Source organism: Schistocerca americana, chromosome 2 (assembly GCF_021461395.2).
Source record: "Schistocerca americana isolate TAMUIC-IGC-003095 chromosome 2, iqSchAmer2.1, whole genome shotgun sequence".
NCBI classification, from domain to species: Eukaryota; Metazoa; Arthropoda; class Insecta; order Orthoptera; family Acrididae; genus Schistocerca; species Schistocerca americana.
The window spans coordinates 1019716751-1019743082 of record NC_060120.1 but is presented as its reverse complement, the minus strand read 5'-3'; the positions used below and the strand labels follow the sequence as shown (position 1 = coordinate 1019743082).

At 42.5% G+C, this 26332-nt stretch overlaps 1 protein-coding gene across 3 annotated transcripts in view; it reads right to left on the bottom strand.

The window, feature by feature from the left end:
• The window catches only part of LOC124596388 (KICSTOR subunit 2-like), a 69469-nt gene that overhangs the window by 15723 nt on the left and 27414 nt on the right, over window positions 1-26332 (bottom strand). For all 3 annotated transcript variants that reach the window (XM_047135510.1, XM_047135511.1, XM_047135513.1), the window contains exons 5-7: window positions 18832-18970; window positions 17527-17708; window positions 2931-3093 (exon numbers count right to left, since the gene is read on the bottom strand). In XM_047135510.1, coding sequence (XP_046991466.1) covers window positions 2931-3093; window positions 17527-17708; window positions 18832-18970 — 484 coding nt within the window. The remainder of the gene's footprint in view (window positions 1-2930; window positions 3094-17526; window positions 17709-18831; window positions 18971-26332) is intronic.

Here is a 26332-nt window from a genome sequence, read left to right as displayed (position 1 = left end):
TCCCATCCTTCCAATGTTTTGGAGAGACATGATGTCACTGCTGGCATCACGGGTGGGAGCCATCAAGTATGATTTCAGGTCGTAGCTGGTAGCAATTGATGGAACTCTGATGTCACAATCGTACTTCACTGACATCCTGTATCTTCAGGAGTTACTTCTCATGCAATAGAATAGTCGTGCCACTTCTAAACAGGACAATGCTCATCTGTCATGGCATGCAAACAGGCCAGAAGAGATGCAATATACCAAAACCAGTTAGTGCAAGCCACAATACTGCTCATCAAATTTGATCCTGTGAATGTTTTCCAAAACATGCTCAACAATAGTAATTTTTTATGATAGTGCAGGTGATCACAGTTCTCATGGTCCTTTTGATGCTGTTTCATCGTTCCCACTGTTTGTCTGCTGTAAGATTTTCTACTCACACATTTTGATACATGTTGCACCTTTTACTCATTTCAGTAGCTTGCAGAATTTTGATGGACAGATGAAGACTGATTAAATGTTGTCTCTCTTCAGAAGGGGGTTAATTTTATGCAATGTAGCCATACAATGGCAGAAATGTAAAATTCTGCTACTGCTTCTTATTGAGGTCGTTATTATTTTTACTACGCGATATCTGTAGTATCCACACAGTTGCCTGGCCAGTGCTACCAAAGGACACATCCATGGCTGGTAGGTTGCCATACCCATAGGCATCCTCCACCAAAGCCAAACACAATCAACAATCCCAATTCTGGTCATACACACTGCTGGCTTACAAAGAGTGGTAGATTACAACAGCAACACACCTCTCTATGTACACACCAGACAACAGGAACTCGTCACTCTGTGTACATGCCGGACTCCAGCAGGCTCCACAGGACATTACATTTCATGCGTCCACATGACACATGACACCGCAAGTAAATCCCTCCATCAGATCACTTAAGATGCTCACAGCTATTAGCTGATATCATTCATGCCTCCAGGCTCAACTCCAGCTGTCCCCTGCAGCTGATCTATAGGTTGCATCTTCAGCAGCAGTCTTCAGTGCCACAAAGATCATAGACCAGGCTTCAACCCACGACTACAACGAAGACACCAACCATCCTCCAACTGACCGAGATAGACACTAGCCTCGACTAGCCTCTGGTATACTGACTGAACACACACCGACAGAGAACATACAGTTGGACAATAGTGAGGAAAATTTTCATTCTACCAGAAATGGATCTTACTTCCTGTTTCACGTCTCAGCTATGAACTGTTTTTACCAATGTGTGTGTGTTTTTGCGTGTTTACCGATAAAGTGTTTCTTTCACTGCACTTGTGGGTCAGCATTATTATGTGCTGTCCTTGCCACCTTGTCAGAACCATGATACAAGAACATAATTAATTTTGTGACTGTTGTAGCACTGATCCTGAAGACACTGTGTAAGCAGATCAGCTAAATGGGAAGTTTTCAGTGGCTGATCTGATTCTTGCATGGTGTATCCTAATCTATATCAAAGTGCACTTCCATGCCGTGATCTGGTTCTTGCACATGTACCATGATCTATACCATAGTGCACTTCTGTGCTGGGTGATGATGGTTGAGAGTGTGCAAGAACAGAATAGTGTGCAATGGCTATCTGTACTTGCTGTGACCAAGGCATGCATCACGCATTTAAGGTGGACAGGGACATTGAGGAAGAGCAAGTACCATCTTTTTCTATCTTCCTAGAGAATTGGATGTGGCTGTTGATGCTACCAAGATGTTCCAGGAACTTTTCACATCTCTGTATAAGGCAATATCTTTGCATTTCTCCATAAACTGGTTTGTGACTGCTGAAGCCATATTTGGTGACGAGTTTTATATCCTTTTAAATATAAATTTGCTTAAGTTGTTGTTGTTTTTCCCACATCCAAAAGGGCAATTTCATTTGGGATCTGTGGAAGGCACATTAGCATATCTGTTCTTATTTTGTAAATATTTGTTACGTATTCTTGTTTTCTTACGTATTCCACATTGCAGAGGATCTACTCGCTACGGAGCAATTTGAACGAAAAGTACATCTAATCTCTAACGTAACAGGATACCCACTGCAATCCATCAAAATGATCACGAAATTGGGCATTGGAGGGTTAAAAGGGAAGAAGAAGATATAAAATAGTGCCTACGTAGTTTGACCAATCACTTGCAAAGAAATGGAACACCGAGTCCAAAGAACCTTAGATAGGTACATTCATAAAGAATGCCATCGTATCATCAAAGATGATTATAATGTGACCGACACAAAGTCAAGGGCATTTTATGTTTTGAGGGTGGGGTGGTAGTGGAAGCAACATATGCTACATATGATGATGCTGGGACACCATTAATGTCAAAGCTACAGTTTCAGTATATCCGGAGACACTGCAGCTGTCAGGAGTATTTGGTAGAAAGCTTGTGACATTTTAAACAGTTAATGTGGCAGGAAGCATGAGAAGATTTTATATGGAAAATTACTATTGAAACATGCTGCATTCTTACTACTGCAGTGGTCTGTTGCTGTTTTAATTTTACAAAGGAATATTTGCTCACAGGAGCCATCTTACTGTGTCAATTTTTGACAAGACAGTGGAAGAAAGGAAAACAAGAAGTAAATGGAGGAGAAGCACCCAAGAGAAGGTAAGATGACAAATAAAGCTGCAATATATAGAAGTGAGACTAAACAAAAAAATAAGTGAATTGAGAGGGAAACAGAGACAGGATAGGATAGGATAGGAAGGACAGTAAGCAATGATACAATCTACGTAAACCGAGGTCAGTATAAGGAAAGTAAGAAAGCCATGCTGCACAGAAAAGTTCTCATTTGCTGTTCTTGATAACAAAGATCTGAATCATTTGCGAGGAAAAATATACACTACGACAAAAATCATGTTCTACTGTATTATAAATAACATATCAGAAAAAGCAATTAACTTACAGCCGGATGACTGAAAATTATTTGGTAGCAGTCAATACCAGTTGGAGGGTCAAGAGGTTTATTTGGGTGATGGTAGCCTGAGCCTTTGAAATCTTCCACACCTGTAGCATCAAACAACAGAGTGACAGCAGCTGCATCATAACGCCTCTGGAAATTATGAATTCTGAAACATTCAATAAAAAATGATTAATGCTTTAACTAAAACAGAAAAATATAACAAAAACTAGGATCTATATATTAAAAAAAAGATGCTGTGACTTACCAAATGAGAAAGTGCTGGTAGATAGACACAATAAAAAACACACAAACACAAATTTCAAGCTTTCGCAACCCACGGTTGCTTCATCAGGAAAGAGGGAAGGAGAGGGAAAGACAGAAGGATGTGGGTTTTAAGGGAGAGGGTAAGGAGTCATTCCAATCCCGGGAGTGGAAAGACTTACCTTAGGGGGGAAAAAGGGACAGATATACACTCGCACACACACACACACACACACACACACACACATATGCATCCGCACATATACAGACACAAGCAGACGCTTGTGTCTGTATATGTGCGGATGGGTATGTGTGTGTGTGCCAAGTGTATATCTGTCCCTTTTTCCCCCTACAGTAAGTCTTTCTGCTCCCGGGATTGGAATGACTCCTTACCCTCTCCCTTAAAACCCACATCCTTTCGTCTTTCCTTCTCTTTCCCTCTTTCCTGATGAAGCAACCATGGGTTGCTAAAGCTTGAAATTTGTGTGTGTGTTTTTTATTTTGTGTATCTACCAGCACTTTCTCGTTTGGTAAGTCAGAGCATCTTTTTTTAATATATTTTTCCCCTGTGGAATGTTTCTTTCTATTATATTCATAAACTAGGATCTTTCATAGAAGATATTATTTGGTGGATTCCACACGAAAATGTCTCACAGAGTAGCATGCAGAACTTGCCAAAGATAAATGACACCTCAGAAGTTCAAGGAGTGACCTAGTGACCTACAATAACAAGCTTTGCAGTTTTCAGAGAGAAAACTGTCTATGTGAATATCGACTTCAGTTGTAAGTGAAGGGCATCAATCTCAGTTCTGTCATCTCAGTGAGATTCACGTGCCAATTTAAATTCAAAATTCTGCTGGCTGTCGCAACTAAGGAACCTTAAGATAAGAGTACAGAAGGTCATGAATAGCTTGTAGCACCTGGAAAAAAAGTGAAGACAGACAGGTCATGTCTATCACAATTTTATAGCATACTCATTTGGTCCTGACTTGATTATGGCTGTATCATCTCTGAAGTGACTTAACTTTCCTTATTTGAAAATAATGAATGCATTACACCACAAAGCCATTGTATTTGCATTGGAGTGTTTATAGGATGAGCCCTTGCTTAGTGTCAGCACAGAAATTAGTGAGACATTTCTAAAATTTTGATGATGGGGCCTCACCATTCACAATGATCTGGATATCAAGCCATTCACAATTTCTCTTGCATTTAGAATTACTTCTCACTTACCAGTTGTGGACAAAACATACATTATCACCCGCAAACTGCAAAATAATTAAGAATCCAAGCAAAGCAGCTCACTGTGAATGACAACATAGTACATATAACTGTCCCCTCCTAGGGGTGGAGGAAGTTGTTACCTCAATGAGTACACAGAACGGAACTTAATTGGCTGTTGTGTTGTTTTGCCTGGGAATTTTATGAACCTGCCCCTATAATGCATTTGTGGGAAGAAAAAGATTCTTTCGTTGCTTTAAACAACTTTCTCCGGTACGCGGATTCGTCATATAGTTTGAGGAGCACTCAGAAAATCAGAACTAAAGTGGTAGTTTGATGTAAGTCACATGTCTACTTGAGGTCACTGCTGTCTCCCGATATGTCATTACTGAGCTGAACAGGCATGAATAGATGGGAAATAGAGTGACAGGACTGGCAAGAGTATCAACTGCAGTTGGTTTCTCTAATCACTAAACCATGGAATGCCTTCTACAGTGACTTATTCAAAATAAAGTTTACAAGGTAATATCCATACAAGACACTCGCCATTAACCCACAGCCATGCAGGATTAGCAGAGCTGTCTAATAGCCGCAGTCAAGGACTGTGCGGCTGGTCCTGGCGGAGGTTCGAGTCCTCCCTCAGGCATGTGTGTGTGTGTGTGTGTGTGTGTGTGTGTGTGTGTGTGTGTGTGTGTGTTTATCCTTAGGATAATTTAGGTTAAGTAGTGTTAGGGACTGATAACCTTAGCAGTGAAGTCCCATAAGATTTCACACACATTTGAACATTAACCCACAGCTAACTCCTACTACATCACGAACGCCACAAGCACCTGACTGATAACGTACCCTAGTGTGTATCTGCATGCAAAAAGCTGAGTATGGCTACCATTAACTCAGTATGAGGTGCCACAGTAAGTAAATCTGATTACAAACATGGATTTTCCAGTTTTTTTTTGTGACATTAAATCAGTACAAAGGAAACATGTATACTGTTTCAGAATAAGATTCTCACTCTGCAACAGAGTGTGTGCCGATATGAAACTTCCTGGCAGATTAAAACTGTGTGCTTGACTAAGACACAAAATCGGGGACTTTGCCTTTCATGGGCAAGTGTGCTCTATCAACTGAACTACCCAAGCACGAGTCACAACTCATCATCACAGCTTTACTTCTGCCAGTACCTCATCTCCTACTTCCAAACTTCACACAAGTTCTCCTGCAAAACTTGCACAACTAGCACCCCTGAAAGAAATGTTATGGTGATATGGCTTAGCCACAGCCTGGGGGATGTTTCTGTAATGAGATTTCCACTCTGCAGGAAAGTAGGAGACAAGATACTGGCAGAAGTAAAGCTGTGAGGAAGGGTTGTGAGTCACTGCTTGGTTACCTCAGTTGGTTGAGCTCTTGCCTACGAAAGGCAAAGGTTCTGAGTTCGAGTCTCAGTCTGGCACACAGTTTGCCAGGAAGTTTCATGTCTATTGTTCACTACACCTGTTTTAAAATATTACACACTCATTTTCAGATATATTAAAAACAAGAGTTGATAATGAAAAAATCAAACAGTGGAAAATCCAGGATGGACTAATGACAATATTATGAAAAGAATAGTTTGCTACTCACCATACAGAGAAGACACTGAGTCACAGACATGCAGAAGAAAAAAGACTGCTATATATTTAAGCACTAGACAAGAATGTCCTTCTAAAGCAGAAAACACACACACCTTAAATTCACACAAACACAACTCAAACACACAAGACCATTATCTCTGGCCACAGAGACCAGATGCAGCCTCAGCGGCCAGAGGCAGTATTCATGTGTGTGTAAATTGTGACTGTATGTATGTTTTCTACTTCAGAAGAAGGAAGCTTAAATGTACAGCAATCTTTTTGTTGTGCCTGTCTGCGACTGACTGTCTATATGATGGGTAGCAATCCATCCTTTACATAATACTGTAGTTGACAGGAACTGTCTTATGAAGTAATTAGAGTGAGGCAGAACAAAAAGTATGAGAAAATCTTGAAGAAGTTGAGAAAAAAGAAGATTGCTCCAAATCAATAAAATGAAGTGGGGAAAAAGGAGTAAGATGACACTGCAAAGACATTTGTGATGGTGCCAAAGATGATAAAGGTGGGGATGTGACACAAATGAAGAAGGAAATGGGCAATGCCTCATTTTAGAGAAGAAAAGATAAATGGGGGGGATGCATCATGAAAACACTACAGTACAATCTATATTATAGTTATTGTCAGTAACAACCTAACAAATTAGCACCAATTACTACTATGCAGGCACATTCCACTGGTTATATGCAGAACCCAGCATTCTTAAAAAGCATATAAGCTTTTCATGCAGATAAGGCAGGGCAACAACGATGTTCACACTTTAATTTCATAGTGTGCTGCTAAAAAAAAAAAAAAAAAAAATTATTACTGATACAGTATCTGAATACTGTAATCACAGGAAGCATAATGTATACTGCTTCTGTTATGCAATCAATCTATTTTCAAATTGCTGCTTGTGAAGTTCATCCAATTTATATATTAGGCTATACGTATCACTATTCAATACATAAAAGAAGCATTAACACTATTCATTACATAAAAGAAGCATTAACAAAGTCATTTTTCAGAGAGCTAACATACAAAGAAACGCGCAGAATGACTCTCTCAGCAAACGGATACAGTTACATCAGCTAATTTCAGGATGCTTCCTCTGAAACATTTCATCCCTACAAATGATCAATGCAAAGAAAATTTACATCATTAAGTTACTAGTCTGATGTGTTCAACAGAAACATGTGGGCATGACAACCAACATGCTTTATGTCTGCATGAATTGCCACCGACAAACTGTGGCGAAGAGACAGTTGGGCCACCCAACTGCTGAACATGCTGCTCAACAAAATGTGCTTCACTTCAATGACTGCTTCACACTAATAGGGGAATTGGGGGGGAGGGGGGTAGAAGTATGAAGCAAGGTGGGTCACCGGATTATGGTCATTCACCTCCCTCCTTCATAGGTCTGCAAGCTGAAGAGCAAGCAGGTGATTCTATATTCTCTCTACCCCACATCATCACAAAAAGCAACTACAGGATGTTTCACAAAATTATACTCATCCTTCCACAGCTCAACTTACATATCACTGGCGTTGCAGCAAGCAGAAAAGCCCAGGGAGTGTTCATTTTTCACAAAGTGTGTTAACACTACATGGAATACAGATACGAATTACTAATAATACTAACACTAGAAATACATAATGGCAGAATCTACGTGTAAGCTGTAGCGTTCTTCTGGGAAAGCTAACATCCCCCACAATAAGCGTTGCTCGCTTTTCAACTTACAGAGAGACTATAACTCCACAACATTTCCTGTCCAGTTTTCACGTTTGAGTAGAGAAAATAAATTCACTGAGCTTGTATTTACATAGTGCAGTTATTTTCACTTTATTATGTGCATATTTATTTGTAGTTGTTAAGCGAACTATTACGTACAGAAGTTCCACACTGGAGCTGTCAAATGGCAAAATGTATCCAACTAAGACAATTTCGCTGTCTTCATTATCAAGTAGTACAAGTACTACAATACTACGAGTTTATATGCCAACTAGCTCTGCAGATGATGAAGAAATTGATGAAGTGTATGATGAGATAAAAGAAATTATTCGGGTAGTGAAGGGAGACGAAAATTTAATTGTCATGGGTGACTGGAATTCGAGAGTAGGAAAAGGGAGAGAAGGAAACATAGTAGGTGAATATGGATTGGGGGGAAGAAATGAAATAGGAAGCCGTCTGGTAGAATTTTGCACAGAGCATAACTTAATCATAGCTAACACTTGGTTCAAGAATCATGAAAGAAGGTTGTATACATGGAAGAACCCTGGAGATACTAGAAGGTATCAGATAGATTATACAATGGTAAGACAGAGATTTAGGAACCAGATTTTAAATTGTAAGACATTTCCAGGGGCAGATGTGGACTCTGACCACAATCTATTGGTTATGAACTGTAGATTAAAATTGAAGAAACTACAAAAAGGTGGGAATTTAAGGAGATGGGACCTGGATAAACTGACTAAACCAGAGGTTGTACAGAGTTTCAGGGAGAGCATAAGGGAACAATTGACAGGAATGGGGGAAAGAAATACAGTAGAAGAAGAATGGGTAGCTCTGAAGGATGAAGTAGTGAAGGTAGCAGAGGATCAAGTAGGTTAAAAGACGGGGGCTAGTAGAAATCCTTGAGTAACAGAAGCAATATTGAATTTAATTGATAAAAGGAGAAAATAAAAAAATGCAGTAAATGAAGCAGGCAAAAAGGAATACAAACATCTCAAAAATGAGATCAATAGGAAGTGCAAAATGGCTAAGCAGGGATGGCTAGAGGACAAATGTAAGGCTGTAGAGGCTTATCTTACTAGGGCCAAGGTAGATACTGCCTCAGATGGAAACCCAGTTCTAAGCAAAGAAGGGAAAGCAGAAAGGTGGAGGGAGTATATAGAGGGTCTGTACAAGGGTGATGTACTTGAGGACAATATTATGGAAATGGAAGAGGATGTAGATGAAGATGAAATGGGAGATACGATACTGCGTGAAGAGTTTGACAGAGCACTGAAAGACCTGAGTCCCCGTTTTCAAGAAGGGACGTCGAGCAGATGTGCAGAACTATAGACCTATATCTCTAACGTCGATCAGTTGTAGAATTTTGGAACACGTATTGTGTTCGAGTATAATGACTTTTCTGGAGACTAGAAATCTACTCTGTAGGAATCAGCATGGGTTTCGAAAAAGACGGTCATGTGAAACCCAGCTCGCGCTATTCATCCACGAGACTCAGAGGGCCATAGACACGGGTTCACAGGTAGATCCCGTGTTTCTTGACTTCCGCAAGGCGTTCGATACAGTTCCCCACAGTCGTTTAATGAACAAAGTAAGAGCATATGGACTATCAGACCAATTGTGTGATTGGATTGAGGAGTTCCTAGATAACAGGACGCAGCATGTCATTCTCAATGGAGAGAAGTCTTCCGAAGTAAGAGTGATTTCAGGTGTGCCCCAGGGGAGTGTCATAGGACCGTTGCTATTCACAATATACATAAATGACCTTGTGGATGACATCGGAAGTTCACTGAGGCTTTTTGCAGATGATGCTGTGGTGTATCGAGAGGTTGTAACAATGGAAAATTGTACTGAAATGCAGGAGGATCTGTAGCGAATTGACGCATGGTGCAGGGAATGGCAATTGAATCTCAATGTAGACAAGTGTAATGTGCTGCGAATACACAGAAAGATAGATCCTTTATCATTTAGCTACAAAATAGCAGGTCAGCAACTGGAAGCAGTTAATACCATAAATTATCTGGGAGTACGCATTAGGAGTGATTTAAAATGGAATGATCATATAATGTTGATCGTCGGTAAAGCAGATGCCAGACTGAGATTCATTGGAAGAATCCTAAGGAAATGCAATCCGAAAACAAAGGAAGTAGGTTACAGTACGCTTGTTCGCCCACTGCTTTAATACTGCTCAGCAGTGTGGGATCCGTACCAGATAGGGTTGATAGAAGATATAGAGAAGATCCAACGGAGAGCAGCGCGCTTCGTTACAGGATCATTTAGTAATCGCGAAAGCATTACGGAGATGATAGATAAACTCCAGTGGAAGACTCTGCAGGAGAGACGCTCAGTAGCTCGGTACGGGCTTTTGTCAAAGTTTCGAGAACATACCTTCACCGAAGAGTCAAGCAGTATATTGCTCCCTCCTACGTATATCTCGCGAAGAGACCATGAGGATAAAATCAGAGAGATTAGAGCCCACACAGAGGCATACCGACAATCCTTCTTTCCACGAACAATACGAGGCTGGAATAGAAGGGAGAACCGATAGAGGTACTCAAGGTACCCTCCGCCACACACCGTCAGGTGGCTTGCGGAGTATGGATGTAGATGTAGATGTAGATGTAGAAACAAGGCCCCAGGAGTAGACAACATTCCACTGGAACCACTGACGGTCTTGGGAGAGCCAGTCCTCACAAAACTCTACCATCTGGTGAGCAAAATGTATGAGACAGGCGAAAACCCTCAGACTTCAAGAAGAATATAATAATTCCAATCCCAAAGAAAGCAGGTGTTGACAGGTGTGAAAATTACCGAACTATCAGCTTAATAAGCCGCGGCTGCGAAATACTAACGTGAATTCTTTACAGACGAATGGAAAAACTGGTAGAAGCCGACCTTGGGGAAGATCCGTTTGGATTCCGTAGAATTGTTGGAACATGTGAGGCAATACTGACCCTACGACTTATCTTAGAAAATAGATTAAGGAAAGGCAAACCTACGTTTCTAGCATTTGTAAACTTAGAGAAAGCTTTTGACAATGTTGACTGGAATGCTCTCTTTCAAATTCTGAAGGTGGCAGGGGTAAAATACATGGAGCGAAAGGCTATTTACAATTTGTACAGAAACCAGATGGCAGTTATAAGAGTCGAGGGGCATGAAACGGAAGCAGCGGTTGGAAAGGGAGTGAGACAGGGCTGTAGTCTCTGCCTGATGTTATTCAATCTGTATATTGAGCAAGCAGTAAAGGAAACAAAAGAAAAATTCGGAGTAGGTATTAAAATCCATGGAGAAGAAATAAAAAATTTGAGGTTCGCCGATGACATTGTAATTCTGTCGGAGACAGCAAAGGACTTGGAAGAACAGTTGAACAGAATGGACAGTGTCTTGAAAGGAGGACATAAGATGAACACCAAGAAAAGCAAAACAAGGATAATGGAATGTAGTCGAATTAAGTCGGGTGATGCTGAGGGAATTCGATTAGAAACTGAGAAGGTTAAAGTAGTAAATGAGTTTTGCTATTTGGGGAGCAAAATAACTAATGATGGTCAAAGTAGAGAGGATATAAAATGTAGACTGGCAATGTCAAGGAAAGCGTTTCTGAAGAAGAGGAATTTGTTAACGTCGAGTATAGATTTAAGTGTCAGGAAGTCGTTTCTGTAAGTATTTGTATGGAGTGTAGAAATGAATGGAAGTGAAACACGAACAATAAATAGTTTGGACAAGAAGAGAATAGAAGCTTTCAAAATGTGGTGCTACATTAGTATGCTGAAGATTAGATGGGTAGATCACATAACTAATGAGGAGGTATTGAACAGAACTGGGGAGAAGAGGAGTTTGTGGCACAACTTGACAAGAAGAAGGGACCAGTTGGTAAGACATGTTCTGAGGCATCAAGGGATCACAAAATTAGCATTGGAGGGCAGCGTGGAGCGTAAAAATCGTAGAGGGAGACCAAGAGATGAATACACTAAGCAGATTCAGAAGGATTGTATGTTGCAGTAAGTACTGGGAGATGAAGAACCTTGCACAGGATAGAGTAGCATGGAGAGCTGCATCAAACCAGTCTAAGGACTGAAGACCCCAACCACGACAACAACAACAACAACTATCAATGTCTGGAACCCTTTTCACGGCATGTATAAAATACATCACCCCAGCCTCAGCTCACCTAATATCTGAGGAGGCCCGTAGTCTTAAACTGGCTGCCTCTGTAACAGAAGTAGGTTATTTACTGAAATGGAACTACTTCAGATATTTCAACATACGTCAAGCTATGCATTGCAGCAGATTACTACTTGCGAGATGTACTGTGGAGGTATTGTAAGTGGCCCCACTCAGTGCAGTCCACTTTACAAATGCAATAATAGGTTATTTTCTTGTGTTAAAAATATGGTTCTGACTGTTGTTATTCCATTTATTATAGCATCCAAATGGCATTTACAGTCAATATTCTCACAAAATATCTGTTATTCTTATGTAATTAAAGCTTACAAATCATTAAATATCAAGCTTTGGTCACATGATTGAAACCACTCTGTTATTGGCTGATGCTCTGGTGATGTCAAAGACTAGGAGTAAGACGAAGCCATACAAACATTATAGGATTGTTAGCCGAAGTTACAAGGTATTTACTACTTTTTCTGCAAACAGTTTAGCTATTTTGTGATGGAAAACACAATTACAATTTTTAAGTAATAACATAAAGGAATTCTGTGAATGCGGAGCGTGGAAACCTTGCAAAAATTGATGTGTTCATGCTCCACCCATTTAAAGTGGCAACATGTACTATGACAGACATTCTTTTCCCTGTTCCCTTCAACATCATTAAACTCGCTAGAAACCATGGAATTGTAGAACTTTTGCAAATGGGTCACTATATTATAACTATATTGTCAACTATCAGTCATGAGCTATGACCCAAAGTACAATAAAATTATTCTTGGCAAATCTCAGTTCTGATTTTTTACATAGAAGACACTCAGCAGAAATACTGGCCTGACAAGGCATTCAGTGGTGCAATGGGTGACACATCTAATGACCGATAATGAGGTCAAATGTTTGAATCCTGGAAGGGTCATACATTTTTAAAAGTTTTACATCAAACACGAAAATGGAGTTAGCAAGGACAGTCTGTAGTAGCTGTTTCGATGGCAAGTTGTATTATATATAACTTCACGTTAATGTTAGTCTGGGAAATGGACAACAGAGGATAAATGCAATTACTTTCCAAACAAACAACTCACTTTTTTGGAAAGCATTACTAGTAGTGAAGATATCATCATACGCCCACAATACAATGAGATGTATAATGATGAGGTTTTCTACACAAAGAGATATAAAGCAAGCACAGCATGCAGATAACACAAACATAAGGTCTCTGATGATTGTGAGTGTAAACTAACACCAGTGTTTGGAGCACGATAAAATATTCTTTCAGGTTGGATTCAAAACAGTGATTTATGGACACCATCTTGTAAAATTCGATGGTTTACCACTCAAACAACTGAGCTACTGAGTAATTTATGTGAACCTGGGTAAAACAACAATTTTCACTAACAGTTTAATTTCATTAAATGACACTATCCTTTCTTGTAACAATGGGAAAGCATATCTGGAGGTAAAGTAATGTTAACTTCACAGTGCAACACATTTTTAATGAAGTTAGTGAAGTTGTGCATCGATGTGGTAGCAATTTGACAGTACAATACGGCAACATTTTACACATCTTCTCATCCTCTGAAACATTCAAGAACACTTTTTCAGGAGTTTTTATGGATATATTTGTGTAGCATTGTACTACACATCATTCGTAACCAATTTTCTGAAACATAAATTCCAAAACAAGACATTACTGTAAATTACCTTTATGACAGTAAGAGCAGCGAACTAGCCACTGATGCCACCGGCATCACGTGATCTAAAAGGAGCATTTAACGGGCATTCAAATTCCATTTTTATAAAAGAATATGGAAATTCAAGAGGAAAACAGACCATGTTAGGAGCATAAAATGACATAATTAACCATTTAAGACAATCTCCAGAAAACAGTCAAATACTCTGTTCTTGAATTGTGGAGATTTGTGCAGTCTAGTGGTAAAACAATAGAGAGAAGAGTAGTAACTTTCTGGTCACTCATTAATTTATCATTAAGTGACTACAACACAGATACTTGGCTTTGCAATACATTGTCAACGACAGACGGTAGCAAGGTGCCACATTTACCATTAACCCAGTCTCTTTCCCAACAACACTACACAGGTCACTGACAACATTACACTTACAAATTAAGCACTTCTCTGTTATTGTTTATAGGAAGATATTTTACATAAAAGCTCACTTAAAAACTGCAAATAGCTACACATTAATGAACTGAAAATAGCTCCACTATATAAACACAAGCTCAGTGAAGCAGTTCACCTTCTTACATAAGAAAGCTGTACAGGTCCAGTCTGTCTGTAAAGTGACAAGCGAGTAGGGTTCGTGGTGGGGAAGTTGCCTTTACCGGGAGAACGCTGCAGGATGACTAAGAATCAGTCTTCCCTCTAGCAGTATGGGACAGTCTGCATAAATTTATGTAGATTCTATCCGTATGCTCTCCTTGCTTTAGTATTACAACTCTGTATATATCTGTACTCAATATTGGGTTAACACACTATGTAAAAAATAAACACCACCTCCTGTATCCAGAATGAGATTTTCACTCTGCAGCATAGTGTGCGCTGATATGAAACTTCCTGGCAGATTAAAACTGTGTGTCCGACCGAGACTCGAACTCGGGACCTCCGCAATATCCTTTCTTTCATGAGTGCTAGTTCTGCATGGTTCGCAGGAGAGCTTCTGTAAGGTTTGGAAGGTAGGAGACAAGATACTGGCAGAAGTAAAACTGTGAGTACCGGGCGTGAGTCGTGCTTGGGTAGCTCAGTTGGCAGAGCACCTGCCCGCGAAAGGCAAAAGTCCCGAGTTCGAGTCTCGGTCGGGCACACAGTTTTAATCTGCCAGGAAGTTTCACCACCTCCTGTAGTCTCTGTACACACTATTGTCAGTAATTCACAAAGTGAGTTGCAGAAGGGTGAAACACCCTGTAATGGCTTTTATGATACAGTGGGCTAGAGAGAGTGGGGAATTGACAGCTTGCTCTCCAGTTTGCAGACTTACAAAGGAAGGAAGTGTGAAACACAATCTTTCCTCACATATCTGCTCTCCTCCCCAAAGAGCCCCCCAACCTGTCATCACATCCTTAGAAAACAGTTTATCCTTAATACCATTCTCCTGCACTTAGATGTATTATATATTTAATATCTGTTCGGTTACACTTCACTGAATGACAAACATTAATTTTATACCAACAAAAGTTACTTTTAATACTCTGTGATTTTTCAGTCCCTTGCAATGCGGACACTATTAGTCCTAGAGAATAAAGAATAATGCAGTTTTAATTTTGTATGGGGAAATATTTTCACTAGAAGCCACGGTCTTCGAGATATTCGAGAAAAAAAGAAAAAAAGAAAAAAAAGTGACCTTTAAGTAGCCACCACCGCCATAACTCCCACACACACACTCTGCTGGTTCGGATTTTTAGTGTGCTGGTCATGACTCTCCCCCCTACCACTGTACATAAATTGGTGACTACACGATTTTTCCCCCAGTCAATCCATTTTGGTGAAACTTCCTGGTAGATTAAAACTGTGTGCCGGATCGAGGCTCGAACTCGAGACCCTTGCCTTTTGCGGACAAGTGGTGTACAAGCACTTGCCTGCGAAAGGCATAGGTCCCGAGTACGAGTCTCGGTCCAGCACACAGTTTTAATCTGCTAGGAAGTTTCATATGGTGCACACTCCACTGCAGAGTGAAAATCTCATTCTGTGAACCCATTTTGGTGTTTATTGACTGGACTATAGTGGACTCCACAAGATAAGAAAAGACTCAAATGACAAACTAATGGAAGGTGGGCAGATGAGACTGAAATGTGCAGGTGCATCATGGATGCAGGTAGCTAAAGCCTGTAATACAAGATGAAGTCTTGATACAGCCTTTATCCAGCGATGGATGTCAAATGGGAGATGATGATCACAGAGTGTAGTGTGAGAATTTAAATTTCTGAGCTCTACAAACAGCTCTTTCCATAAACTAGATTTGTATTTTTCTTGCCTGAGAATTTACTCTACTTCTGTCCAAACTAAATCCATCTGTCGTATTTACTTTCTTCCTTTTGAAATTATAATATCATTTAATAGTTTCAATCCGTGTGCTTCTCTCTATGTTGCAAAACTGCTCCCTTGAATTAAGTATAGCATTCCTTATAAAACATTTAATGGCAGCAATACCTGCACAGTGTGACTTCACATGATATAGAATCATCTGTAGGAGTGAGCTCTTTTGTATGCGGAAATAATGTGCCATGCATAACTTGATGAAATAAAGTACATATTTCCCATCCTTCTTTTGGATCCGGGCTTTGGACCGGCACTGGCGAAGTTAGAAATACACATTTCTGTTGACTGATATATTGTGACTTACACAGTGTGAGTCAAAAAGTACAACTTTGGAATGATATAGAAATTTATTGAGCTAATTTACAGATTTGGTAGATGTGTCATTTTGTATGAAACAACCTTAAGTTTCATTCACATAGTGCATCAGTACCCCACTCCGCTATCAGGAGTGCCAGTGTAGCGCACAGTCAAAATGATTACTTTCACTGTTGCGGAGCGTGCTTGCTGTGTGATTTGGTTTCATGAAATAAACTCTACCGTATGTTGCTCATCAACTAAACAATTTAGCTGACCTGAAAAATTGTATTTAAGCTGCTAATGCATACGTAATGCCCAATTTGCTGCAATGTGTGTGGGAAGAAATTGATTACCAGTGGGATGTTTACCGCATCACAAATGGTAGTTGTGGTGTCACCGCCAGACACCACACTTGCTAGGTAGTAGCCTTTAAATTGGCCGAGGTCCGTTAGCATACGTCGGACCCACGTGTCGCCACTGTCAGTGATTGCAGACCGAGCGCCGCCACACAGCAGGTCTAGAGAGACTTCCTAGCACTCGCCCCAGTTGTACAGCCGACTTTGCTAGCGATGGTTCACTGACAAATTACGCTCTCATTTGCCGAGACGATAGTTAGCATAGCCTTCAGCTACGTCATTTGCTACGACCTAGCAAGGCGCCATTATCATTTGCTATTTATCTTGTGATGCATGTACCGTCAGACCGATGTTTACCAATTATGGATTAAAGTTAAGTATTCCAGAAGCTACGTACTTTTTTTACTAGACTCAACTCCTTTAACTGTTCCAGACCTCACGCCAGCCTGCGTGAGCTTAAACGCGTGCCTTTCGGCTACCTCATAGTGGCTTGGCTGTCTTGCCAAGTCACAACAGTAGTCATACTGAACCAAAGTGGCACTTGACACTTGAGGTTGTTTGTTACAAAATGACACATCTACTGATTCTGTAAGTTATCTCAACAAATTTCTATATAATTTCAAAGTTGTGAAGGTCTTTTTGACTCACCCTGCACATTGTCCCATATTATTATATTTCATATTAAATACAGAATTTCATGTAACAAAGGTGAGTGTGTGTCATTAAATCTCTGTTCCATTTACAAGCTAGCATTACTTGTGTTATCATATGACTGACATCATGGTGAGGGCATGCTTTCACTGGCCTGTTTCAGGCAGGCCTCACAACGAGGATACACCCTGACTAATCAGTCATACATCAGGTCTTGTGCTTGCAAAATACTTGAGTAATAAAAATAAACATAAGGTGCACTTACTTTTGATAATAGTCACAGGACAGTTTACCACACTGTTGTCTCATGTCAGCAAATGACGTCTGTTTAACCAATGTTGTAAAAAAATATAAAGTGAATTTGGATACAAAAGCGGCTTTCAGTTTTAAACACCATTGGAACACTGCAGGAAGTTGATTTGCCTTCAGAAATCCTAGTTTCCTTGACTGAAAAAGAATAAATGCATTTCATTATTACATGTATACACCAAATTGTGAGAAAATCTCAAACACCAAAGTAACTGAACTTAAAAGACCAAGTCAAGAAATAGTGCTAAATAAACTGACGATGAGAGAAATAAAGACAGCACACCAAATGTAATTCGGGAGGATGACGGTTAAAACCCACATCCGGCCATCTAGATTTAAATTTTCCATGATTTCTCTAAATCACTTCAGGCAAATACCGGGATGATTCCTTTGAAAGGGCACAGCTGACTTCCTTCCCCATCCTTCCCTAATCCAATGGGACTGATGAACTCGCAGTTTGGTCCCTTCCCTCAAACCAATCAACCAACTAAATGTAAAAGAAAAGGAAACTACTATTCAAACAGTACATGTTTATAAAAAGAATACAAGCAAATGTGATATGCCAAAAGATGAGGATTTAGCTTTTTACGATCAGGAAGCAATTAATGGGATGGGAGAGGGATAGATGTGAACAAAATTAAAACAAATACAGCACACTTTTGTCTCCTGTCTCGCAGACAACTGCTAACAAAAAGGCAATACCCTGAATAAGCTTTCTCCAAATTTACCATCCCCTCCATACATGGCACATAACACACATTCCCTTCTGCAGTAATTTGATAATTGTTTAGAAAAATTTTGTGTTCAATGTCACATTATGTTCCTCCCCCAAACAAATGGATTTAGCCACTATCATTCCACCCTAATTTTACCAGCATTTACTTAAATTTCAAATAACGTACAGTATGCACTGATGTTTACATAATTTACTTGCAAATTTTCGGAAGTATCATACTGTTGCAGATGTCAAACTATACAGATATGTTGAATGAAAAGTGTGTGTGTGTGTGTGTGTGTGAGAGAGAGAGAGAGAGAGAGAGAGAGAGAGAGAGAGAGGAGGGGGGAGGAGGGGGGGGGGGGTGATTAATATATGAGAGACACTTTTAGAGTGGCGACCCCGTTGGGCATTATGTTTTACAAAAATAATAAGAATATCGACACTTGATTGATGAATATCTTATTCTTCTCTTCTTAACATCAGAGTATTCATCTGCATTAGAAAAGAATTAAGCAGGTCTAAGGTATTGTACCAGGAACTCACCTCTCTGTTTTGGAGTTTATTTTCCCATGCCAACAATCGAGTATTAGCACCATGAAGTAGCATTAGGGACTGAAGAAACCTCCACATTTGCATTTCAACTTGGGCACGCAACAAATGGTCGAGAATTTCACACTCCAAACTGTAAATAATCAGATATGGAACAGAAGAAACTTGTTGAATGTAAAGCAGTAGACAGTACTGGTACATATATCAGAGTCCTGGGTGGGATGCAATAATAGAAGTTGTAATGATAACCGCTCTCCATATATAACACGCACAAAAACAAGGTTTAAAACACTGTTCAGCTTTTGGGCACTGTAGTTAATGTGCTCCGTGATGAGAACCCGACAGCTGGGAGAGATAACAAAGGAATGGGATAGACATCCCAATCTCTGCTGCCTCTTCCTTCCAGCCATCAACTTCCTTCCCTCTATTCTTCCTTTTCCTCTCTGCCTCCTTACTCCTGTAACCTGTTCTACCCATTACAAGCCCTGACAGCAGTCAGGCTTCAGTGGTTGGACAGTGTAGACAGCCAGGACAATTTAGATTTGTGTGTGCACTTCTTGTTAGTTAGCTTTGAGGAAGGACATTGTTCGAAAGCTCATCAATGTCATTGTCTTGTTTATGCTTTTGTTAGCAAATAATACCTCAATTAGATGGTGAATAGTTACCATTACTGCTTCTATTACTTACACAGCACAATTTTGTTAATTTTAATGAATGGTTTACACAAAAAATGGCTAGAAGAAACAACAAATACGGAATTTTAATGATCTGTGATTTGGTAGGCTAAAGATAACTACTGGGAATTGTGAGAATGAAACTAATGTTACACTAAAAACTCACAGACAAAATCCTAATGTTCAAATATTATTACACTGGCTTAACACATTTGAGGATGTCAGCTACCAAAGTAGATTAACTCACTGCTTAAGAATGACTGATGACATGGAACATAAACATGAGATTGTGTACAGGAAAATTTACGTTTGTAGTAAGAGCCAAGTATGTGTGGCAGAGGATTTCTATTCTTAAAGCAGTGAGGCACTCCCAGTCAGACACCCTAATCAGGGAAACACATACTTTCAGAGGCCCTCTCTGGGTCTGCAATCAGATACTGTTGGCACTAGGGTGTACTGTTCATCTGAATGCATTTAATCTTACCTTGAATTTCACAGTTGTTACACAACTGTGAAATCTGAATTGAACGCTGTACTGCTGTGTTCAGTTAGTGTAATTTTTTATGTGATTTCACCATAGTTGGGTATGTTGGTCAGTATTTTTTTCAATATTCAAAATTATCTTGAATGTTGTTATGGATTTTATGTAATGGAACATGACTGTATGCCAGGGGCCTTAGTTGAGGCACAGACAGCAGTTTAATATTGATGTTTCCTGCAAGCCAACAATACCTCACTGAACTAAGCAGGCACTGTACACAGGTCTATATCAGCTTCAGAAATTTATTTTACCTTATTAGTGTTTTTCTACAGACAAACTACAAGTACAGTTACTCATTCGTTCAATGCTAGGACAAAATATACATTTTCATATACATTCATTTCATTTCAAAATATACATTTTTATCCATTTAAACAATGAAAAATTCAGGATGGAATAAGGACAATATTATGAAAAGGACAGATTTTGGCGGAAATCTCAAATGTGAAGAAGTGTATTTGTTGTGCCTGTCTGTGACTCAACATCTCCTCCATTTGGTGGGTAGCAATCTATCCTTTTGGTAACATATCCATCCACTTATTTATCTATTATTAATGTTTGCTCCTAAATTCAGCAATATGAGATCAAAATTTTATCAGTTTTAGTTGTTAAAAGATCATTTGAATAAAATCCAGAGGATCATTCCATTTTTCTGCATACAGGAGATCAGATCACAGCCTACTCCAGAAGTGAATATGCACTCTGTAACTACATTCAGAAATTGGCATGGTAGTTTAAATTTGTGGCGACTATCGACTCTACGAGTAATGTATCTCTGCCATAGCAGGCTCTCTGACCCATGCGGACCTATTGTGCGCCGCCATATTGCTTTCCATTCTGTTTTGTGCTGCCAACTGTATAAGGTGTTGTAAATATTCTCACATAATAAAGTTGTATTAATGTATGTTGGTGTGTTATTTAATGATCGCCGCCGCTCCGCGTATCAGGAATAACCACATTGGTGAGCCCGATCTGTTTTAGTTCCATTCGCGAGTGCTATTAACAGTGATTTGTATTATGCTACGAACAATGTTTCAACAACTGTTCAGTCCCTGTGATCCGACTTCTCAGACGCAGTTTTTCAAAGTGAAAAATGAACCCATACCGGAAATCACGCAGCAGTTTCAGTGCCAAAGTGAACTCCGCTGTCAACCGGATTTTAACCTACGTGGCCCCGAGATAACCTCAACAGTTCCCGCTTGGCCGCCGCAGCACATTCCCGCGCCTACGGCTGCCTCACGACCGTCTGACTGCATTCTGCTTATCGACGCCCCAGCACTACCAGCGCCTGCCGTTCCTGCTCATCTGCTTCACCCATACATGACGCCTGCTCTACAGCCGCAGACTACGCAACTCTCCACGGACATCTTACAACCGCTCAGGTATGATGCAGCCGCGTCTCCCGCGCTGTGTGCCATCCTGGCTCCTGTTCGTCTTCCGCACGTTGTCCCGACGGTTTCGTCCATCTCTGCCGCGTCGGTTTCAACCACGCCCACTACACTCCCGAACCCGTTGTTAACAGCTCCCGCATGCCTACCGCCCGCTCCTGTGGCGGCACCAGCCGCCCCACCCGTGCCGGTCCACAACGTTTCATCGAATTCTGCGCTGGGTTCTTTCACTTGGCAAACACCGCTCGCGTGCTCACCAGTCCGAACTGCACCTGTTTCCACTGTACTGGAGAGTCTTCCGCACCCAACTGTGCCCCAAACAGCCAGGGCCCCAGCAACTGTACCTGCCTACTCTATGCAACTGAACTCACATGTCAAGACTGAATTCTCTTCTTGCACTCCCGCTGCTTGTAAATCGTGTGGTTTTGTCCCTAACAACCAGACTAGTACAGCTACTGTGTGCCAGGCTCCTGGTGCCTACAATCCCGATTTGGCACCACTGTACACTGTTACACCGTCTGCACCTCCAAGTAGTGTGTTCACTGCACCAACCGTTCCTCAGTACCTTGCGCCTAGCAGTTTCCCAAAACTGGCAGCCCTACAAACGGAGAACCCTAAGACATGGTTTGCATTAGTGGATAAAATGTTGGACATTCACGGCGTCCTAGACGATGGAGTCCGATTTGTGTGCCTTCTTAGTCACCTGCACGATCACACGGATCTTATTAGTGACATGCTGCTTTCGCCTCCTGTGCAGAATAAGTACAAATTTGCTAAAGCCTGTATCATTGATCGCTTATCCCGTCCTCCTGCTGAGTCGATCCAACACATTATCCATGAAGAACACATCGACGACCGTACCCCATCACAGCTGTGGTACCACTTATGCCCCTTGTGGACACAGACTTTCTATCAGACGTCGCACTTTGGACAATTTGGCTACTTAAACTTCCTTCTGAGCTACAACTGCAGCTATTGTCCCACGTCTATGAGCCCCTCGAAGCACGCCTGCGCACCACCGACCGTGCCTACAGCATCATTCAACACCAGAACCTCCAGCTTTCGAGTCCGGCATCCGCCTTCCCCCCACGCATTATGTAGTAACAGAAGCCAAGCCTACCCGCGGCCGCGGCAAGACATGCGCCTTGCTGTCAGTGCAAGCAACGGCCCCGCCACCCCGTGGTCGCCCGACTGCACTACCTGCTTTTACGTTGCCACCCTAAAGATCACCAGAGACGGCTGAGTGAGCACCTGAGTACACTCCGGCCGCACAGCTGGCCACCTCACCGCCCAGCCATGCTCCTGCACCGCAAGCTGGCACTCCTTATTGCTGGTTCCATGCTAACTTTGGTGACGCGGCTCGCAACTGCAAACCCCCTGTGCGCTTTCCCAAACGCTTATGGCGGGCACGTCTAGGCGCCATGTCCCGCCGCGCTGCCTCACGGCGCCTACCGGCATCTCGTCCAATGCCTGCTGCACTGTTATCCACTTCGCGCCTCTTCGTTGAGTCGTTGAGGACACCAACACCGAACTTCGTTTTCTAGTGGACACTGGAGCCGACATTAGTGTTATCCCGCCCTCCCTCGCCCCTAACATAGATCCCTTGTCTGCACCGCCACTGATAGCTGCTAACAATTCCCCGATTCCGGTGCTAGGTTCCTCACATCTCCTGCTTAAATTTGCCCCAGATCAGGTTTTCCCCTGGACATTTTACGTCGCGGAAGTTGATGCACCTGTACTGGGCCTCGATTTTCTTCATCACTATGCCCTCTCCCCTAATCTGCAAGCCGACTGTCTGACTCACGTCTCCGGTTCGAGTGTTCCTGGTGCGTCACAACATCCCCCCCCTCAGCTCGAAGTTTCTACTGACTGTTCACACTCTGCCCTTTCAGAATGTATGTCACTTGCTGCAAACCTTTCTTCTGGTCTCTCAGCTTTCTTTCGTGAGCGTTCAGATGTCAATGTGTTGCGCACTCAGAATGTCGACCTGCATGTGCGCATTGACGAAGTCTATGCACAACCGCTGCAGACACAACAGCAGCTTCTACAACTCCGCACACCCACTCTAGCAATTGTGGACACGCCTCCTCAGCCAGGTCACTGTTCTGCAGCTGTGATCCCATTAATGGTTCGGCCAGCCCCTGCCCCTACCCCCCTTGCCCCTCCCCCACCGCCACTACCCCCGCTGCCACTACCCCTTCTGCTTCTCCCACGTTTTTGCGTGCAATTGCCAATGGCACGTGGCACAGAATAAACACAACTGAAGGACCCCTGTGCGGCATAAGGCGTGCCGCCTAAATGCGGAGAAACTTCACCATGCTAAACACGTTGTTAAAGATCTTTTGGATTCCAACATTCTCCGGCAATCTGATAGTAACTGGTCATCACCAATCCATGTCGTGCCGAAGAAGGACGGTACTTTCCGCCTCTGTGGTGACTACCGTGCTCTTAACGCATGCTCTACCATCGATTACTACCCTATCCACCACATTCAAGATTTCACCCAGATGTTGCATGGTTCCCAGATCTTCTCCATTCTCGATTGTAGCAAAGCATATCATCAGATTCCCATGTTCCCCGACGACATCCCCAAGACAGCCATAATCACTCCATTTGACCTCTTCGAGTACTGTTCCATGTCATATGGTCTCAAAAACGCCGCACAGACATGGCAACGCTTCATCGACGCACTGTTGTTTGACCTCCCTTTTGCCTATTCCTACTTAGACGATATACTGATTCTCTCCCTCGCCTGAGGAACACACTCTCCATCTTTCCAGAGTGCTTGCACTGCTCGCTGCTAATGGAGTGGAGATCAACCACGAGAAGTCTCAGCTTAGCAGTCCTGAGGTCACCTTCTTAGGTCACGCAGTCACAGCCGAAGGCGTCCGCCCTACCTCCTCTCGGGTTGAACTCATACTTAGTCTCCCTTCCCCAGAGAACTTCGCTGAACTTCGCCGTTTTCTAGGCATGGTGAACTTCTACAGGCGCCACGTGCCCCATGCTGCGTCTATCCAGAGCCCTCTGACCGACGCTCTGGCAGGTAAGGATACTAAAGGCAAACGCAAACTCGTATGGACACTGGAGATGGCCGATTCATTCAAAAATCTCAAAACCACCTTCTCTAAAGCTGTCATACTCGCTCACCCCGCTCCTGACACACCCATTTCTATTACAGCTGATGCGAGCGACACCGCAGTTGGTGCGGTCCTTCAGTAACATGTATTGGATACCCCCCAACCCCTCCGTTTCTTCTCCAAGAAATTAACCAAATCCCAGTCCAAATGGTCCGCCTTCGACCATGAACTCCTTGCCCTGTACGAGGCGGTCAAATATTTCAGAGCCGATGTCGAGGGTCGCCCGTTCACAATTTATACAGATCACAGACCCTTGGCAGATGCAATCCGTAACCCCTCACACGATCTCCCCCCACGACGCTTCCGCCATATGGATTTCATATCCCAATATTCCACTGATGCACAATATATCCGGGGCGTTGACAATGTAGTCACTGACTATCTGTCTCGCGTCAACATCATCACTACCCCACCTAAACTTACCGACCTGGCCCGCCGGCAAACCGAAGACCCCAACATTCATGCCTTGCAACAAGACACAACCTCTTCCCTCCAACTGGAACAATGTGTATTCCCCGGCACCACAGAACTGGTCTGGTGCGAAGTTTCTACTGGTAGCCCCCACCCTTTCGTACCCACAGCTCTCCGCCGCTCTGTTTTTGACGCACTCCACAACCTAGCTCACCCAGGCATCAAAGCCTCCACCAGATTGGTCACGGAAAGGTACGTCTGGCCCAATGTTAAACATGATTGTAGGATATGGGTTCGCGCCTGCATACCGTGTCAGAAAGATAAAGTGGGCTGCCATGCACTTCCTCCGCCAGGCACTTTCGACATACCTAAAGCACGTCTACTACATGCCCACATTGATATTGTAGGTCCCCTCCCTCCCTCCAAGGGCTTTCGATATATCCTGTCTGTTATTGATAGGGTCACTAGATGGGTAGAGGCAGTCCCTTTGGAAGATATTTCAGCTGAGTCTGCGGCTTGGGCCTTCGTTGCCACTTGGATTTCCCAATTCGGAAGCCCTACCTCACTGACCACCGACCAAGGTAGGCAGTTTGAATCACAGTTGTTCGCCTCCCTCTGTTCGTACTGTGGCGTCGCAAAGTTTCACACAACCGCTTATCACTCCCAGGCCAATGGACTTGTGGAGCACTAGCACCGCACGCTTAAGGCCGCACTTATGTGCCACAGTGGCCAGTGGTCCGATGCTCTCCCCTGGGTTTTAGTAGGCCTCCGCACCACATACAAAGAGGACTTGCAAGCCTCCCTCACCGAGATCCTTTACAGGGAACCTCTGGTTTTACCAGCCGAATTCGTCGAGGATACGCCACTATCGAGCTCCCAGCACTCATCAAGAGCGTCCGAGGGCACATCGCACTCATCAAATCTCCCTTGCCCTCTGCCCACTGTAGACCTCGTGTGTTCATGCATAAGGAACTGGCCACATGTGAATTTATCATGTTACGGGACGCCACAGTACGGACAACCCTGCAGCCTCCCTACACCGGTCCGTTTAAAGTCCTGTCCCGAGGCCCATCCACACTGTCGATACTTAACAACGGCAAACCAGTAACTGTTTCACTCCACCGGGTGAAACCTGCGTGGACCTTGCAGGAGCACTCTGCAAGTGACCCCGACGTACAGGACACCCGCCCTCCTTCCCAGGAATCCCATCATGATTTGGACGGGCCTACCACCCCTCCCCCCTTGCAGCCTACATCACGGGCTGGACGACTGGTGGTTCCACCCCGTTGGCACAGTGATTATGTCCTAGCTTCAGTCGAGCTTGCTACACCTATTCCCAAGTGT